This window comes from Crinia signifera, chromosome 1, assembly GCF_055691185.1.
Source record: "Crinia signifera chromosome 1, ASM5569118v1, whole genome shotgun sequence".
Classification (NCBI taxonomy): domain Eukaryota; kingdom Metazoa; phylum Chordata; class Amphibia; order Anura; family Myobatrachidae; genus Crinia; species Crinia signifera.
The window spans coordinates 192,654,695-192,674,070 of NC_139217.1; the positions used below are offsets into that span (position 1 = coordinate 192,654,695).

General features: G+C 44.4%; 1 protein-coding gene across 9 annotated transcripts in view; it reads right to left on the reverse strand.

Moving 5' to 3' along the window:
• PDLIM5 (PDZ and LIM domain 5) overlaps positions 1-19,376 on the reverse strand; it is a 190,068-nt gene that overhangs the window by 44,840 nt on the left and 125,852 nt on the right. For 8 of the 9 annotated variants that reach the window (XM_083179095.1, XM_083179088.1, XM_083179096.1 and 5 more), the window contains 2 exons: positions 5,584-5,700; positions 2,665-2,793 (listed from right to left, as the gene is read on the reverse strand). In XM_083179095.1, the coding sequence (XP_083035221.1) occupies positions 2,665-2,793; positions 5,584-5,700 (246 nt within the window). The remainder of the gene's footprint in view (positions 1-2,664; positions 2,794-5,583; positions 5,701-19,376) is intronic. The other variant, XM_083179093.1, reaches the window with a different exon arrangement.

The following is a 19,376-nucleotide window of genomic DNA, read 5'->3' on the forward strand; positions in this document are numbered from 1 at the left end:
AAAGCTGTTCATGCTAATTAGTACGCAAAGTGCTACTTCGTACATAAGTGCTACTTAGTACTCAAATAGGAACAACTCTATGGAGGTGCTAAGCAGTGTTTTGGGATCCAGGAACTTAGGAGGAGCTTTTATATCTTCCCATTATACTTCGAGATATCATTTAGAGCTGTAGCCGTTACGGCACAGTACAATAAAAGCTGTTCATGCTACTTATTACTCAAATAGGAAAAACTGCTAACCACAGCTCCATCTGTATAGTGCAGCATTTGTTACAGTGTCAGCAGCGTTGGTGTAAAAGTATTTTTAATATAGAACTGCTATAGCTTAACACTATGGATAAATTAAAATGAGCTTAAAGCTTAATTTCTCCAGTGTTGGTGATCCAATCGGCTCAGGACTGGGTTCTTGTGGAAGGGGAGACGTTTAGCTACCAGAGGATATGAACCCCAAGTTTATGAGACCCCCAAAAGGCTAACGGCATGCATGCATGCCATGGTTGATCTGAATTAAAGGGTCCGGTACTTGTGTATTAGCAGGGAGCCCGGCTACGCTCCGCTGACAACGCTGACTTAGGCTATGTTGTCAGCGTAGCGTAGCTAGGCGCCCTGCTAATATGTGCCTTTATACTTACTCGGCAGGGCTTGAGCAGCGGGCAGAGGGGGGAGATACCGCCAGCACCCGGCGGACACCAACACCTGGCGGGGGGGAGACGTGTCCTGGGCTAAGACGGCAGAAATGTACGTAATTCAGCGTACTGCGGCTGGGGGAGCATCACATGGTTTCCCTGCTCCCCCTAATTGCGTACATTGGGGTGCGGGGATCTGGCACCAGCACACGGTCAGTGGGGCAGAGTGACCAGCGCTGCATGAGAGGGGAGCACAACGCTGCCACCGAGGACATGTAAGTATAAAGCACCACACACACAAACTAACCCCACTATCCACATAATACCCCCAGTATCTACGTGGACGTGGAGTGAATTTTATTAAGTGTGACAAGCTCAGTGACCCCAAAGCTTGCCACACTTTATAAAATGAACGCCACGCCCACGTGGATACTGGATAGTGGGGATATAAACCATTGTGTATTATCACAGCTCCTGAACAAGTTACGTAGTTTACGTAACTTACGTAGCCAGAATAGTGGTGTATTGGTGCGAGTGGTGTATTGGTAGTCTCAATACACCACTACGCAAACTACGTAGTGGGCGCCGTGATAATACAAAAGTACCAAGGGTCCCTTATAGACCATGGGGAAAAATGTGTCCATTTTGCATCCTGCTATCTCCGTTATGTGTCTTCGCTCCCTGCTGCGAAGCAGGTGTGCCCAAACCTGACAGCAGTGCGTGTAGATGACTGGAGCTGTGATTTCATCATTGCAGCATACAGTATGTGCCTTTGTCAGCAGCCTGTGTGTTTAAACAGTGTAAGGAGACACACCTTTAGCATTACCCTTAGACACGTAAAACCTATGCCATTGCTTGCTACATAGATGGGGGCTTTAATGGAGCCCTGGTTTCAAGCTCGGAAGCCATTTTGTGAACCCGCTCCGTGCTTGAATCTGGTCTGCCCATGCTTTACATCATTCATACGGTAGCGTAATTCTGTGTTTAATTAGTGTAGCATAATGAGAGACATGGACAGCATCACCTGTACACAAATGTAACCTATGCCGTCAACAGGTCCAAAGTTGTTTGCTACCATTAAGCCCTGGCTGACATCGGGTAGCCATTTTGTTAACCCTCTCGGCACTCGAGTCTGACCTGCTTGTACTGTATGACATTCCTACTGTAGTGTAATTCTGTATATAACCAGTGTAGCTAAATTATAGACGGACAGCAGTGCCCTTACTCAAGTGGAACCTACAGTATGAATCTGTAGTTGTCTTTGCTGCTTTCACACCCCAGTGACCCATCATGGCATGCTGTTTGCCGAGAATGGAACACATTATTATCTCACATGCACGTGTGTGAAAGAACTGTATACTCGCTCTCTTATCCATAGCCTACTATAAATAGCATATTGAGATGCACCTTTATGCAATAGTATTTGCAGAAGACAAACCTATTGAACAGTACAGTAATATACAGTAAAGTAGTTTTTGCGCTGCAGTGCATTTCAATGGAAACTTCATGCACACGCAATCTGGATCCTTTTACTATAGCTTTGCATTAGACATCTGATGCATGCGCAGTGGTGATTTTAAAAAGCGACATATGGTGGATAATCACTGGTATTGCACTGATCCTGTAACACCATATGCCAAGCTGCGCTACTTTTTGCACTGCCATGTGACTAGGTGCACTGTGGCGAGTTGGCAAGCCAAACGCCATGTACATTAAGTTTTCGTTTGAACACAACCCACCCAATTCTAGCTCTCTGCACAGTTTTGTCCAAATGTATGTTGTTGTTTTTTTGCTTTGCTTGCAACCTTGAACAAGGCCCTCTGTCAGATCAGAGAGTTTATTGTATCATTAGCACCCAACAGATAGTATATACCCAGCTTTAATCTGAATATAGATTTAGTAATATTTATTTCACCCACAACAATTTTTTTAATTAAAATTAGATTTAAATTGATAGAGAACCTATTTATAATATTAACACTGATGTTTTTGTTATATCATTAATGGCAGATCTTTAAATTCAGGAAGAGAGGTCTAACCTAAGGTACAGTGATGCAGTCTTAGATATTGTAGCCACTTGGCTGCTGACATTAAGGGTCCGGACAGTAGCAGGAGGGAAAGGTGCACATTTTGGCAAGGATTCCAAAGGATTGTTGAATAAAGCCTTTCTAAAGGAAAGAGTGGAAAATAGAGATTGAAATGTTAAGCAAGAAAAAAGAAAGTAAAATCAAAAAGATCTTTGCTAATGAAAATCACATTTTCTTACCCATAGTGAAAATTCCATAGAATCGGTTTCAAATAGTCCTGCCTGCTTAATGAAGCCACCCATTTTAAGTAGGAAATAGAAAGCCCTAAAACCTTTTGGTACATGTGTATTATCAGGACGCCCGCGAAATCAGCCGCAAATCGCATGCAAAAATTGGATGCGATTTAGCGGCCGATTTTCCACGTTTTCCGGCCGATTTGCATGCTATTCTATCATTGCACACCCTCACTATCCAAGTCAGCCCGATGCGTGGCGAGCAGACGCGGTACGCGTCCTCCCAACTGGTTCATACCCCCACTATCCACGTCAGCGTGGAGTTGATTATATAAAGCGTGACGAGCGCAGCGAACCCCGCGAGGGGACGCTATCCCAAAGCGTGTATTCCGCGTCGCCGCGCTTTGGGATAGTTTTCCACGTTCGCTCGCCACGGGTACTTGTTTCCTAGCATGGCGCCCCCGATTTTCATCATAGTGCATCGCATGCAATATAGCGGCATGCGATTTTTAATTGTACAAGCACCCTGATGGGTGCTTTCAATGTTAAATGCACCCCCATTGTCAACGCCAACCCGAAGCGTGGCGAGCCCGCGAGGGGCGGTGGTACGCGTCCTCCGACTTTTTCATACCCCCACTATCCACGTTGGAGTGGAGTTGATTTTAGATAGTGTGGCGAGCGCAGCAAGCCCCGCGAGGGGACGCGGAATACATGTAAAGTAATCCACGTCCGCTCGCCATGCTTTGGGCTCGGTGGCTCGCTGCGCTCACCGCACTATCTAAAATCAACTCCACACCGACATGGATAGTGGGGGTATCAAAAGGTCAGAGGATGCATAACGTTGCACTCGCCACGCTTCGAATTGTCATTGATAGTGGGGGTGCATTTAACATTGTAAGCACCCATCAGCGAGCTTGTACAATTAAAAATCGAATCGCATGGCATGCCACTTGCTGGCATGCAATATTTAATTGTACAATCAGGGGCATTTTCCCAAAAATCGCATCGCATTGCATACCATGGGATATGTTATGCCATGGTATGCGATGGGAGCCATGCTAGCAAACAAGTACCTGGGGGTGTGCAAGGATGGAATATCATGCAAATCGGCAGGAAATGGCCGAAAATCTGCAAAAAAATAAAATAAAAAATAAAAAAAATCGGCCGATCAATCGTATGCGATTTACATTAAATCAGGCGCCCAGATAATACACAAGTACCAACCTTTTTATATACAACTTTGAGATGTTTAAAACACATTTTACAAAATCCAATAAGCATCAGAAAATTCCATGTCACTTGTAAAAAGCCCTTGCAGTTCTTGATAACATGTAATTTTCTGATGCTTTTTGGATTTTGTATATACTTTCTTTACTGTTTTGTTTTGCTGAACTTCTTTGGAATTGGAGCTGAATTACAAATTAGACCTGATTATTTTTCAATTTAGGAAAATAATCTCACCTCCCTGGTCCTTTAAGCGTGAACTGGGTCAGATTACCTATATCGCACCACTATGATTGCATTGTATCTGGGTCAAAGTCACTGAATACACATAATCCAGGTTTGTGTGTTTTTATGGGGCCCACACATCTATGATTAATTGCAATTCCATGTTTTGCCAATTACTGAGTCAATTCCGATCCCGACCAAAAACAGTGGTTGTTTTGTTTTTTTTAGCATGTAGGCTTTTGACAACCCCCCAACAAATCGATCATCAGGGTCTGCTGGTGACACAGAATCTGCAGTCTGACCATAGAATCAAGAGTTGCAGCACGGATGGTGTAATGGTTATCATTACTACCTCACGCTGAGGTCATGGGTTCAATTCCCACCATGGCTCTAACTGTGCAGAGTTTGTATATTTTCCCCATACTTGCATGGGGTTCCTCCGGGTACTCCGTTTTTCTCCCACAATCCAAACATATACTGGTAGGGTAATTGCGTCACTGGGGCAGGGACTGATGCGAATGTTCAAATATTCTCTGTAAAGCGCTACGGTAAATATGTGAGCTATATCAGAAACGGTCAATAAATAAATAATAGTAACCTTTAGGTCAGGCATTCCCAACCACGGTCCTCAAGGCACACTAAAGCTGTGTACACACAGGGGCATTAGGGGCTGAAATCACTGGGAATATGGCCGCTGGCGACCATATTGCCATTGATGGGAGTGTGCCCCGGCGATAAATTGCCGGGTGCGCACTCCCGTTTTCTGCCCCATTCTAATCGGTGGTTGCAGGAGCTTGCTCCTGCGACCAGCTGATTACCTCTGCGGCACCGCCGGCTGAGGTTCCTTTTCATCAGCGACCATCTCTGGTCACTGATGAAAAGGAGAAACTGAGCAATATATAGCAATATATGGCTGAGTAAATATATCTCCCCCGTGTGTACGGGGCTTAACAGTGCAGGTTTTAGTGATATCCAGGCTTGAGCACAGGTGACTTAATTAGTACCTGAGTGATTCTTATTAAACCATCTGTGCTGAAGCCTGGATATCACTAAAACCTGCACTGTTGGTGTGCCTTGAGGACAGTGGTTGGGAATGCCTGCTTTAGGTAAAGTAGACTAGGCTATATTATTGAATGAAAAGTGAAGTGGTGCAAGTTGCCACAAGGTAAATATTATGTTTCTAGAATTTTATATCCTATAGCCTAATGGCCAAAATGTATGACTAGAACTATCACAGAAAACAGTTTACCTGTCACGTGGACTATCTGATGGACAAGAATCAATAGCTGATTTAGCAGGATATGCTTTTACAATTAAATCTGGAAGGATGTCCTCAGTTTCTGTTTCTACAGATGCTTGCTCCGGCCTGAAGAGTTACCATATTGATACAAAAAAGTAAAGAAAACCAAAAGATTATAGAAAGGTTGGCCTACAAAAGGTGTCATGTGAAGAGTGTGCAGTATAGCGCCATAATTGAAGTTAAAGGATACAATTTTCTGAAAAAGTATTTATCAATCAGTCAGAACTTTCACTAAAAATACATCATTCTGTTTTGCCTACTGTATATTACATACCTCCCAAAATGTCCCAATTTTGGCAGTAAGATCCCACGAGTGGACACACTCATTTGTCAAAACTCATGGTAAGTTTGGAGATATGTGCCACACTCACACATACAGGTGTGTGAATTAAGGGGAACAAGGGGGCACCTATCTCCCAAATGAATTATTTGAGACACCAGTCAATGCACTGGTTTACGCATCTAGGCTTACCACAGGCAGTATTGGAATATAAATAATCCCTTTACCAGATGGGTTGACGTCTCTGCCCAACTCTTGGACCCTTCCTCTGCAATGTACCCAGCTCCAGCCCCTAGTGTGGCTACTGTCTGTGGGCTTTCTCCCCAACCCTCAGATATATAGCAGGGTACCTATATAGATATATGCAGCTCTGTAAGGTAGGTGGTGTGGCAGGTAAGTCCTGATGGGGTGTCATTCAGATATGTATGGGTGCCAATATGAAATTGTATCTTGGCCTCCCAACAGGGTGTTTTAAGAAAATGTGTGCAGCCTCCCCTATTCCAGCCCCCTCATCTCTGTCAGCAGTCGCACTAGAGGGCTCAGACTCGAATGCGCTGATCTTCGTAAGATGGTGTGGCAGCCATTTTTCCAGACATTTCCACAGCGCTGCTGACTTCATTGCGGTACTCAGGAGGAGTAAGTATTGTGTGCACACACTACACTCATTATAAATAGGCCACTGCCTACCATCTAAAAATCTTGTGGTGTCCCTGCTCAGAAGTATGGGTGTCTGATGACTGCAGCTATTCACGGGTGGGAGTATATTTAATTAAAGCTTTCTCCTTTATAAGCACTAGAAACATCCTCAGTGTGTGGCCAGGTTCAATGATGCACGACCATGTCCTGATTTAGGGATTTACAATATTGGGAGGTAGGTTTATAACAGAGGTTTTGAAAACAATTGTGTTCTCGCATGCCAAACCATACAGTGCAAGGTGCACGGTGCAACTGAGCTGTGCTAAGAGGTGTAGCAAAGCAACTTTTTCTTACAAATTTTGTGACTTATTCCAATCGCAAATACAGCAAAACTATAAAGAGCCCAGTGGCTCTATGACTAATGTAAGATAAATTGCTTTCAAACATGTACAAAGTCATAGATAAAGCACAATAGAACTTGAGAAAAAGCTGTGGCCACTGTATGGTAACGGATCTGATACAGATTAATTTGCAGATAGATGTACAAATTAGGCACATCAGCGTAATCTAGGAGAGTAATTTTGTTATTCTAAATTATTTTCTTTGTGCAAGTAAGATGCTTGGTGTAGCTCTGATGTACGGGACCCGTTGTGCAGTGAGGGGCTTTTTGGCAGAACTGCAGCAATAGTGTACACTTTTGTAGAAAACTGAAGTCACACCAGATCTGGATTATAGATTATAGAGAGGAATCACTTTGGCTGTACTAGTGTTAAAGGTTTATATACAATTTTATTTACAATGCCCCCCCTATAATCCAATAAAAATGTGCAAAGTGAGCAATGATGTTTCAATATGTCAGGGGTACTCAAATTATTTCACTTGTGATTCAAAACATGCACTGTGTGGGGTCCTGAGTTTAAACACCTGTGCAATATGTGATATGAGTAGAATACATTGGTTCCCAAACTGCGTGCCATGGCACCCTGGGGTGCCTCGGGGCACTTGGAGGGGTGCCTTGGATTGGTGATCCAGGACCAATTAAAATAGTTTATATTTAATAGGCAAAACCAGTGCTGGTAGCCAACAATTATAAAAATATATAGGCACAGAGAAGTGAATATTATCTCTCATCACATAACTGAACCTAAGGATGACCTATAAACACACTGGGACAGATGTATTAAGCCTGGCGAAGAGATGAACTGGAGATAAAGTGGAAGGAGATAATGCACCAGCCAATCAAATTCCAACTGTCATATTTCAAACACTGCTGATTGGCTGGTGCATTATCTCCTTCCACTTTTTCTCCACTTTATCTCTTCGCCAGGCTTAATACATCTGCCCCAATGTACTTAATTTAATATTTTACTTCAAAATTTCTTAATATGAAAGTTTTGGCCTAGTGGTGCTGTGAAAACAACTCCGATACTCAATGATACCGTGATTGAAAGATGTTTGGGAACCACTGGTATAACACATGCATTATTAATTAGGTACTTGTTTCCTAGAACGGCCACAATCGTGAGTGATCGTGGCTCTTAATTAAGGGACACGATCCTCACGATGTGGCCGATTTTTTACAATTTTTTCCCTTTGATTGACAGAAATCGGGTCAATCGGTCGGTCGCGACCAATTAAAATCGGCCGCGATGCGACCGACCGATTGACCCGATTTTTCCATAGACTTCAATGTTAAAAAATCTTTTAACATTGAAATCGGGAGGATCTTGTCGGTCTTGTGCCATTATAATGGCACAAGATGAGATGGACTTGATTAAGTCCATCTCACATAGGGAAAAATGATAAAAAAGGTGAAATGGGCCAATATGACCCATTTCACATTTTTTATGTGCCCGCCATGACCCCACGATAGACGTCAACCCGAAGCGTGGCGAGCGCAGCGAGCCCGCGAGGGGCGGCGGTGCGCGTCCTACGACCTTTTCATTCCCCTACTATCCACTAGGGCGTGGAGTGAGAATAGAATAGTGTGGCGAGCGCAGCGAGCCAGCGAGCCCGAAGCGTGGCGAGCGCAGCGAGCCCCGCGAGGGGACGCGTATACCTGTGAAGTTATACGCGTCCCCTCGCGGGGCTCGCTGCGCTCGCCACGCTTCGGGCTCGGTGGCTCGCTGCGCTCGCCACACTATTCTATTCTCACTCCACGCCCTAGTGGATAGTAGGGGAATGAAAAGGTCGGAGGACGCGCACCGCCGCCCCTCGCGGGCTCGCTGCGCTCGCCACGCTTCGGGTTGACGTCTATCGTGGGGTCTAGCCCACTTAGTAACATTTGGGGGGGCAATTAAAAATAATCAGGTGAAAAAAAAAAAAAAATCGGGTGAAAAATCGGTCGGTCGGATCGGTCGCATCGCATGCGACCAAATCGCATGCGATGCGATCGATCCGATTTTTTATCTTACGACCACAACGATCTAAATCGTTGTGGCCGTGCTAGGAAACAAGTACCATTAATTATATAGAGCCTGTAAGACCTCAATGAAGGAGGCATTGTTGATGATGTTTCACTTGTCGGAGGAACATCCTCTGTCTGGGAAGCCACTGAGCACATGGCTATATTCTCAGGAAACACCTGTCCTTCTGAGTTAATAGGAAGACCTGCAGATAAGCTAAAACAGAATTGAGCCATTTTTTAATTAGTGACAAAATAAGTTGGTTGGCAGGCTTATTATCATATGTAGATAAAAAATAGACAGTGACCATCGTGTATAATTCATGATTGGGTATAGTAGATTCCATGATTCTCTTCCAGTCTACAGAGTTCAACCAGACCAATACCAATTATACAAAAATAGGATTTGTGATTTGGTGAAGCTCTTTTGAAGACCAAGACCATTTGTACAAAGTATTCTTTGTCTGATGCAGCTAATCATAAGACTAGGACATCCACATACTAAGTCACTATATTTGAACTCCTCACAGCTGTTTTTCTATTGAAATATCAAATATGCCTGGGGTATTGAGAAGAAAAGAAACCTCACAGTCACCTAGATCAGTGGTTCTCAACCCCGGTCCTCAGGGACCCCCAACTGTTCACGTTTTCCATGTCACCCTGCAGGTGCACAGGTGCACTCATTACTCACCGACACATTTTAAAAGATCACAGGTGGAGCTAATTATTTCCCCTGTGATTCAGTGTGGAGACCTGGAAAATGTGCAGGTACTTATGGATTATCACGTCGCCCGGAGAGCACGAGCCTGCAGTGTGCTGCTGTGTTACTCCTTCTCCTCCTCCCGGCTCCTCCTCCTTACCCGGCTCCAACGTCAGTCGTTCACTGACCTGAACACCAGCGGGAGGGTGGGAGACCACATTAGAGAATAGCGGACAGAAGACACAAGCCTAGTCCTAGGCTTCTCCCCCTACAGACCACCCAGGTTGAAGGAAACGCGGCACCTGTTACGTAGCACCACTACGCAAACTACGTAATGGGCAATGGTACTTGTGTATTATCACTGCGCCGGCTACGCTGACAACGTACCATAGGTACGTTGAAAACGTAGCATAGCCGGGCACTGTGATAATAAATAAGTACCAATGTGCACTGTTGGGGTCCCTGAGGACTGAGGTTGAGAACCACTGACCTTTATGACCACATTTATACAAGAAAGCAAGCAAGTAGTTAGCAGGGTGCACTAGGTCACAATTATATCTAAAACATCAATTTTATTTGTATGCATTCAAATTAATATATTTAAAACTGTGAAATAGATAGAGGTGAGAATAAGTATATAAAAAGTGTATAAATTAAAACTGCTAATTCAGAGTCTGATGTCAGTGGTTTCTGGAAATGACTCCAAGCATGTATGGCTCAGTAATTGTGCATATGCTGTGCTGCCAATTGTAGGGATTTAAATGATAACAAACTAGCAAAAAGCTAGAATACATCGGTAGGTATGATTTTGGTGTGTGCCGGTACGAATATGCTGGTTAACTGACAGTATTAGAATATATTAATTTGCTCTATATAATGTCACACCGGTGGCACTCATGTAATATTATGGGTATTGATTTTCCCTATAGTTCAATTATTTACAATGAGTATCCCAGATTACCAAATGTGAAGGATTTAGCAACAATAGCTAGTGACTCGGCATAGCAGATTTCTTTCTAGCAGTGGTTAGCTATAAAGCCGAGCAGAGGTGATCAATTTTTTAAATAGGAATAAAAATTTATTGGCAAACATTGATGTAGTCATTGTGTGGTTTGTCATGGACACTCACATCTGAGTAGCGGTTAATGCTCCCGCAGCTGGTATCAGCTGAGTTACAGTGCACTAGCCTAGAATGGCTGCCACCCGGGTCTGTGTGCAGTCCTCGTGGCCAGTCGGTCCTCAGGACTGCTATGTACACAGTGTGTTAACTTAGAGAGCCGCTACAGCTCTGCTATCATAGCATGTGGTTGCTAACATATTCAGACACAGTACTAATTGGTCACAGCAAATATTAACACATAAATAAATACATTATTTAACTTGACAGCAGAGTACTAGCCTATGGCCAGCTCACCTAAAAAGGCTTTCTCAGCTGTCTATTACCCTAAGTAGTGGGCAGCACCTCAGCATTAATTTATGTGACTTCCATGTGTCCAATGTCATATCTGAGATGGGACTAAAAGATTATTATATATAACCAATAATACCAAACCATAGTTGCCTACCCTCCTGCATTCTGCAGGAGACTCCCTGAAATATCAGCAATCTCCCTCATTAGTCTAGCAATCTCCCTCATTTTACCTAACCCACATAATACAGTTACATTTTTGGGGAAAAAAAGGAATGAGAGATAGATACATTTACGCTGAATCATCAGCACCATTTCCCAGCACTTTACCAGGTATAGTAGCTCTTACCAACTGCTTTAGGGCTCATCTAAATTTGGATATAAGTCATTTTAAAATATTCCTCTCAGATGTAGTAGTACACACCTACAAACTCTTTTCATAATCTCTCCATATATGGAACTAGACACGCCCTTCAATTGGAGCATGGCACACCCCCTCAATGGGCGCTGTTCAAAATTCTGCTGCCAACTATAATCTCCCTGAAACTAGGTTTCAAAAGTAGGCAAGTATGTACCAAACCGGTGCGGGAGAGGCTTCATTCTATAGATAAGCACATTGTTCACATGAACGATCAGGGGGAATTCAAACTGTATGTGAATTCACTTTTTTGAAGTGTCCAAAAAAAAACACATGTTTTTTCATAAACATCCATTTGCAGGCTTGCGCGCGGGACCAAAATCATTTGATGGTCATCTACCATTGAATGCTTTTTGAAGCACTCTCTAATCTAAGTCACTCTCTGGTGCCTTAGATTAGCGGCGCCGTGTTCAGTGAACAGGGCGGGCAGCTGACATCCAGTGACATCAGCTGCCCACCCCCGGAAGGCAGGTAGTCGCCCCTCTTTGCATGGAGACATCCAGCATTTTTTTTGGTACGCCCAGGAAATGCAGGGCTTTCGCATACAAATGCCCCTGCCCGCCCGCCCGCCCCACAAATTGAGTGCGCCTTGCAGACTATGCAAGTCTCTGAGGCTGTCCGCAGTGATGACCTGCACATGCGCATAAGGAATTATGCGATTGTGCAGATCTTCAACATCAGTCCCCATTTTGAAGCAACCAGAATGAGGGCTATTGCCCCTAGCAATGCATGAAAGCACCTATTAACACCAGTGAAGCATTTGTAAAACAGACAGTCAAAAGCATACAAGTATACAGTTGTACTTGTCCTGGCTATTGTTGCTATCATCAGTCCATTTGCAAACACAAATGATAGAAGCAGCTCTAGAACTTATTTCAAAGAGGGATTGTCTGTTTAAAAATAATATATTTCATACATATAATTTAAAAAGTGATAGATTAATTAGATTATATTTTACCGTATAACGTTATATTGTTGTATGAGAGGCTGGATTGCCTACTTATATTTTTCTGACACATATATATTGAATAAGGGTTAGAAATATGTATTAGCATTTTTTATAATGAACTTTGTATTATGTGATATAGTTCTTTGACAAAGGTTTTTTATGTCAATAGGATTTTTAAATGCGATACTTAGACTACGAACACTGAATGGAGCTAATAATTGAATCCAACTGTGTCCAAATCACTTTGAAGCAGGATGGAGGATAAAGGAGGCAACTGACTGTCGCTTGGCCAGCCCTCTGACAAAGTCGATGCGTAAAACCTCATTTTATGACATACAATCATATTACTGTATACCTAATATTACATAAAAAAAAATCGCATCACATCGCATAGCACTAAAATCGCAAATAGCTTAGTGGGCGCCGTTCTAGGAAACAAGTACCTATTCCTATTCAGGAATATGAGCGTCTACATCCCAATTACTGGCACAAGATCCCTCATTGGGCTGTATTCAGGGTCCATCGTTAACTCATGTAGTTCCGCCTGTTCTAGCTTTTACATCAGCTAGACAGGCGGATTAGCTTTCACCTTTCCACCAATTAGTGTATTCAGAGTGAATACAGGGCGGAACGCCTCCTGGCGTTAAAACACCTATGAGGCGAAAGGGGGCATGTCCAATTCGCCTGCCGGGCAGGCCAGTGTCAGACACACACTCCTCTGCCATTAGCTGTATGGAGATGTGCTGTGGTGCTGTCCCCCTGCCCGAATTATGAACTTTGAGCTGGCCTGTAATGGAGTGCCCCCTGTCCCCACGCCTGCCTGCCGCCAGTCCCCCTCCTGCTGTCTGCCCTGCATGATTATTCAGCCTGCGTGCTTCCCTTTAATGGAGCACGCTGTCCACCAGCCCCCCGGCCGCTGACACAGCCCGGAGCAAAGGGGGACCATGGGGAGACCTTTAGTGACTGTGGTGAGCTCCGGGACTGGGTTGAGACAGGAACTGGGCTGCCTGCAGAGCGCAGCAGAAGCCGGCTGAGGGGGAGACGGATCCTGGCCTGGCTGCAAGGGGCAATGTCTCGGTCCCTTGTGTCCCCCTGCCTGCCGCACGCTGTCCGCCGTGGAGGGGTGATGGCGGCGGGGGCTACAGCCGGAGCCCCTGTGCCTGCGCGCAGTGACCGGGGTGCCGTGCCGGGCTCACAGCGTGCACCGCTTGTACCTGGTGAAGCTTTCTGACACCAGCTCCCAGAGCTCCCTCTCCCGCGAGTCTGCTGTGCTGCAGTATCCGTCAATGCGGCTGGGAGCTTGTATCAGTATTTGCAGGATACGGATACTGCCGCTCCTGCAGCACAGCAGACTCGCGGGAGAGGGAGCTCCGGGGGACGGTGTCACAAAGCCTGCGCCGCTTCACCAGGTACAAGCGGTGCCCAGTCTGCAGGGGGGGGGGGGGGGTCCCCACAGCACCGAGCACACTATCTGTGAGCCTGGCATGGCACCCCGGTCACTGCGCGCAGGCACAGGGGCTCCGGCTGTCCGGATCTTCACTGTTCGTCAGCTCCCTGCCCACTGTCCATCAGCCCCCCGCCCGCTGTCCGGCTGCTGCCAACACTGTGCGTATTACTGTATTCTGCCTCACCCCCCGCTGGCCTCTTTCACCTTCTCCCCCTCCCCCCCTTTGCTGGGCTCCTTCTCCCTCCCCCCCCCTTTGCTGGGCTCCTTCACCCCCTCCCCCTCTTTGCTGGGCTCCTTCACCCCCTCCCCCCCCCTTTTGCTGGGCTCCTTCACCCCCTCCCCCTCTTTGCTGGGCTCCATCGCCCCCTCCCCCCCCCTTTGCTGGGCTCCATCCCCTGCTGGGCTCCTTCACCCCCTCCTGCGCTCCATCCCCTGCTGGCCACCTTCACCCCCCCCCCCCTTTGCTGGGCTCCTGTGCTTCATCCCCTGCAGGCCTCCTTCACCCCCCTGATGCCCACCTCCACACCCCCCCCCTTGCTGGCCTCCTTCACCCCCCATGTTGCCCACCTTCACCCCCGCTTGCTGCGCTCCACCCCCTGCTGGCCTCCTTCACCCCCCCTGTCAACATAGGTAAGTATCAGTATGTGTGTATTAAAGTTTTATTATTCTGGTGTCAGTGTGTGTTTATTTTACTATTTGTATTGCTGTGGAGCTACAAGTGGGCCCTTTAATGCCCCGCATGCTGGGACTTGTGGTTCTCCAAGTCCCTGCATGCGGGGGAGGCTTGCTGGGACTCATAGTTCCACAGCAATATACTATAGTTTCTTCAATTTTTACACCATTTATCAGCCTGGTACCCACCGCCCAGGGGTACAGGGGACAGCCCCAGGCTTCAGCCTGGGCAGGTCAATTCTGGAGGGGGACCCGTTCCTTGATGTGGTCCCCACTCCCCCAGCCCCAGGACCCCTGCACAGGCTGACCGGTCAGGGGGATAATGTTTTGGCTGTGGGACCTTATATAAGAAGTGTCCCCCGGCTGTGACATTACCCTGCTGGCTGGTTGGGCCTGGTGCTGGTTCTTCAAATACGGGGGACCTCTAGTCATTTTGTCCCCCATATTTTGGGAACCAGGACGGGCTCTGTGAGCCTGGGGTTGGTTACGTCCGTGGGGGGGGGACCCCACGCCATTTTTATTATTTATTTTTCTATATTTTTTACACTGAAGCCTGCGCGGATCTGACTAATCCGTGCAGGCTTCTACGAAATATGCCTGGAAAACTAAGTGTATTTTCCACACATATTTTACCATCAATTAGCGGCTGGATACCGCTAATTGCAGATAATTACCGTCTGTATTGAAAAAATACGAGTACGTCTAAAAAAAATTCTTATTTTCGAATACAAATACAATTTTGTTAGGAGTATTTGCCTAATTAAATGTCCCATAATACTGTAGGTCGACCGTGATTAGTTTAGAGTGAAAAGGTTTACATGCATTAGGTCGACTTGTAAAAACTGTGGACATGGAAACAGGTCAACATGCATTTTTATTGTGTTTATGTTGGCAAAAGTCAACATGGACACCATATAAGTGTACCATGTCCGCTTGACATGCTTCGGCCACAATACCTTTTTCATGTAGTTATATTCCTTGTGTCGACATATTGTTGGTGTTAACCTAATGCATGTCAACCATCTTCATGCATTGACATTTTGACTGTCGACCAATAATGGTCAACCTATGGACTGCATCTCCCTGAAACTTTAATCACGTCGATCTTCCACTGCTTGGAAGTGATGCCCTTAGGTTCCTGGTTTTGGGAATATTTCTGGAGACTGGTCCGGTTCCGGTCTCCGGACCAGTCTCCAGAAATATTCCCAACAACCAGGAACCTAAGGGCATCACTTCCAAGCACACCAGGTAGAGCACCTCACAACATCAGGCGCTCCCTGGGTTGGAGATCAGCATCTCTCCTAATTACAAGTTTCCCTGCATTTGGTTATCCTTATGGGACGTTTATCTGGAGACATCATAGGAACGGACACAGGACACTAAACAGGCGGACTGTGGGTGACTATCCTTGCTCTCATCGCTACATTGTGGTACCTTGAATTTTAATGAGATATATGCTTTATCGTAATATCCGAATGTTTTAGAATTGTTTTATTAAATGACTCAAATATATATTCACACCTGTTGCATGTTTTGAGTGAGCGCGGTCTCAACCTCTTTTTCCTCTTGTATTACTTTTTTTGGGTCAGACTTCCCAAAGTTTAGAGACCGCTGCTCCAGCGGGACAACCCCTCCTAGGCGCCCCTACAGGACACCTTGGTGACCGACCCCTTTTTCTACATTTTTGTCTAAAGCCTGCCTGAAAACTGTAGAATCCATTTAGACAATCAGACACTGAATAGGCTAAATCAGATTAACATGACGGAGTTTAGACAAAGTGAAACAAAAGGTCTAAATGACTCATTTAGACAGGTGAGGCAAACGAAAAGAGTTGACAGGTGAAATGCTTCAGACTGTCTAGAAAAAATGATAGTGAATACTACAATTCATCTAGACTTTTTTTCAGGCGTAAAATATGCTGTTTAGACAGAATGGACCTAACGACCAACAGTGAATACACCCTATTGTGATAAACTGACAGTGCATTAGCTCTGAGGGACTAATGTAGGGTACACACCACGACGACCCGCTCACGATGCACATTGTGAGCGGGTCGTCAGTGTTTCATCAGACCCGCTCACGATGATGCGGGGGGGGGGGGGGGCACGACCCGCTCACGATTGCACTGTGAGCGGGTCCGATCCAATGGCGACCCGCACCCGGCAGTATGGTCGTTATTCAGATCCTACCTGCAGCAGGTAGGATCTGAATAACGACCGACCGACCCGCGGGACCTCACCAGGACAGAAAAGGGCCCAATCACCGCACAATCTACATCCAATTGGTCGGAATTGGATCTAGATTGAGGGGATCGGGCCCTAGTCGTCCTGGTGTGTACCCAGCATAAGCGATTAGTGGAAAATAATCTTCATCCAATTACATGTTTAAAAGCTGACTTTTTATTATAATCAGGAATGCTACATGTGTTCTGCAGTTTGTGCTTTATGCTGTATGGACTATTAATGCTGCATTTTAAAGAACAATGCCAAGGAATTAGAATATCCACAAACAGACGATCTGGATCCAGCCATAAGATAGAGGGAGAATAAAATGTGCCATACAACTATTATAGTGTTTATTGTATAGGTTTTCAGAACATTAGTGGCATTATGAAAATAAAAATGAGAGGAAGCTTCATAATGTGATTTCAATTAATCGTTTGATGTGATTTCAGCTATATTATATTTCATGTTAGTTGAAAATACAACTGTTTTTTTTTTTATTTATTATACAATTATTGAAAACTGTGGGGTAAGTATTCACACGCTGGTTACCTGATTTCTCCATTGACAATGGGGCATTCCCTAGGCATAAAACAGCAATTTTATTATGTTCACAATTACATCAACAAAATAAAAGTAAAAAAAGGTCACATTTAATGTAAAGCAGCAATTATCATTGTTGGGATTAATAATTAGGTCTCACCCAAATCATGTATGGTTCACATGATTTTCATACCGAGCTTACAAAGACAACTTAGAGATATTAATAGGCAACTTAGATGTATCTCCACTTGAGACCGGGTGAGTGTAACTGGTCAGCAATGGAATGTTTGCGCTTAGGATAAATCATTTCATGAGCGTATTGACCTTATTCCCGGGCTAATCAGAGCTAATCTTTTGGGGCCAGATATATTAAGCTTGAAAAGGGATCAATTGGAGTAGGATAAAGTACCGGCCAATCAGTTGCTAACTGCTATTTTATAGGCTGTGTTTGAAAAGGAGCTGGTAGGTTAGTAGTTTATCACTCTTGCCCATGGAGAGAGGTGTTTAACTTTAGATGGCTCTCTTGTCTAAGGATAGGGCTGGTGCAAACGCATGCTGCAGCTGCTGATGACTGTTTCACCAGTGGATGTATGTGGGCTGTGCTGTTGCAGATATTGACAACTGAATACAGGAGATCTTCAGAGCAGAGTAAAAGTAGTCAGTGTAATGGTGCCCACACACGCACCGATCCCGGCGGTGCGATGCTATATGATGGGGTGCGCGCTCCCGCGGCACCCCATCGCACAGTACAAAAAGTATGTGCTGCACATACTTTTTGTACTAGCTTTTTCTAGCATAGCATCGCATCGTATGCACAAGGCATACAATGCGATGCTATGTGTTCTAGTTAAGCCCACAACGCACGCCGGGATCGGTGCGTCTGTGGGCACCTTAAGGACTTAACCGGTACTAGGTTAAACTATAGGGTCTTTTACTAACCCATGCACACTGCAGTAAAACCTTAAAAAATAGATTTACAATGTAATATAATTATTGTGTAACATGATATTATAATGCATAGTATTATGCAGTATTATGTAATATGATATTACACACAAATACATATCCAATATGGTTAATATTTATGACTTATAGCTTACATTTAATAGAAAAACAAGATCTCTTTGTATAATTGCATGTATATAATCTTCATGCCAAAGCAAATGAATCTGCACAGAGATTACCCAGGTGTCCCAGGCCAGTGGTAAATGCTGTCCTGCCATTGCCATAGACAGCGGATCAGGGGACCAAAGTGAGACACAGAAGAGATCAAAACAGAAGGTGCTTCTGACGTCTGATCGGTTAGCAAGAGCAACTCCTGAATCATATTGTACAGGTCTATAAATATTATTCAGCTCCTATATTGTTTAATAATCTGGGTAAAAATGGTTAAAAAAAAAAAAATGTACACACTCAACCATGGGGTATATTTTATTTCAAACCAAAGCAAAAAAAAAAAAGGAAAATGTATTATATGATACAGTATATTACACCAGGAAGCTGCTACAATCTGCTTGTACAGATACTCAAGAAGTGTTTTTAAATTTTACAAGCACAATTAAAAAAGAAATACAACCTCTATCTTTGGAAATTATCAAAGTAATTTAGCACCAGATTTGTTTTTAAATAATTTAAAGTATAAATTTCACAAATCAAAGCTTGAACATTTATATATAGTGTTGGAAATATGTACAAATATAACAAGTGCGTATGCTTGCAGAACTATGCATTTGCTAAAAGCAGATTTTCACACCATATTTTTTTTTTGTTCCATACTTGTTTTGCCAAAACCCATGCCATTTCTATTCACTTCTTAAACAAAAAGTGACCTAATAAAGAAAAAATGTAAAATCTCAAATATCACTAATGGGGTCTTTAAAATGTATTGACTTCTACTATGAAACATGGTTTGGTGTAACTGAAATAGCCAAAATACAGTATCTTGAGGTTATTTTGGGGGTATTCAATCTGGGATTCCAACTGTCGGAATCCCGGGTCATTTTGGTTCTTCTAACTAACTCGACACCCGGAATTCAATGTTCCAGAGTGTAGGAAAGTCTGTG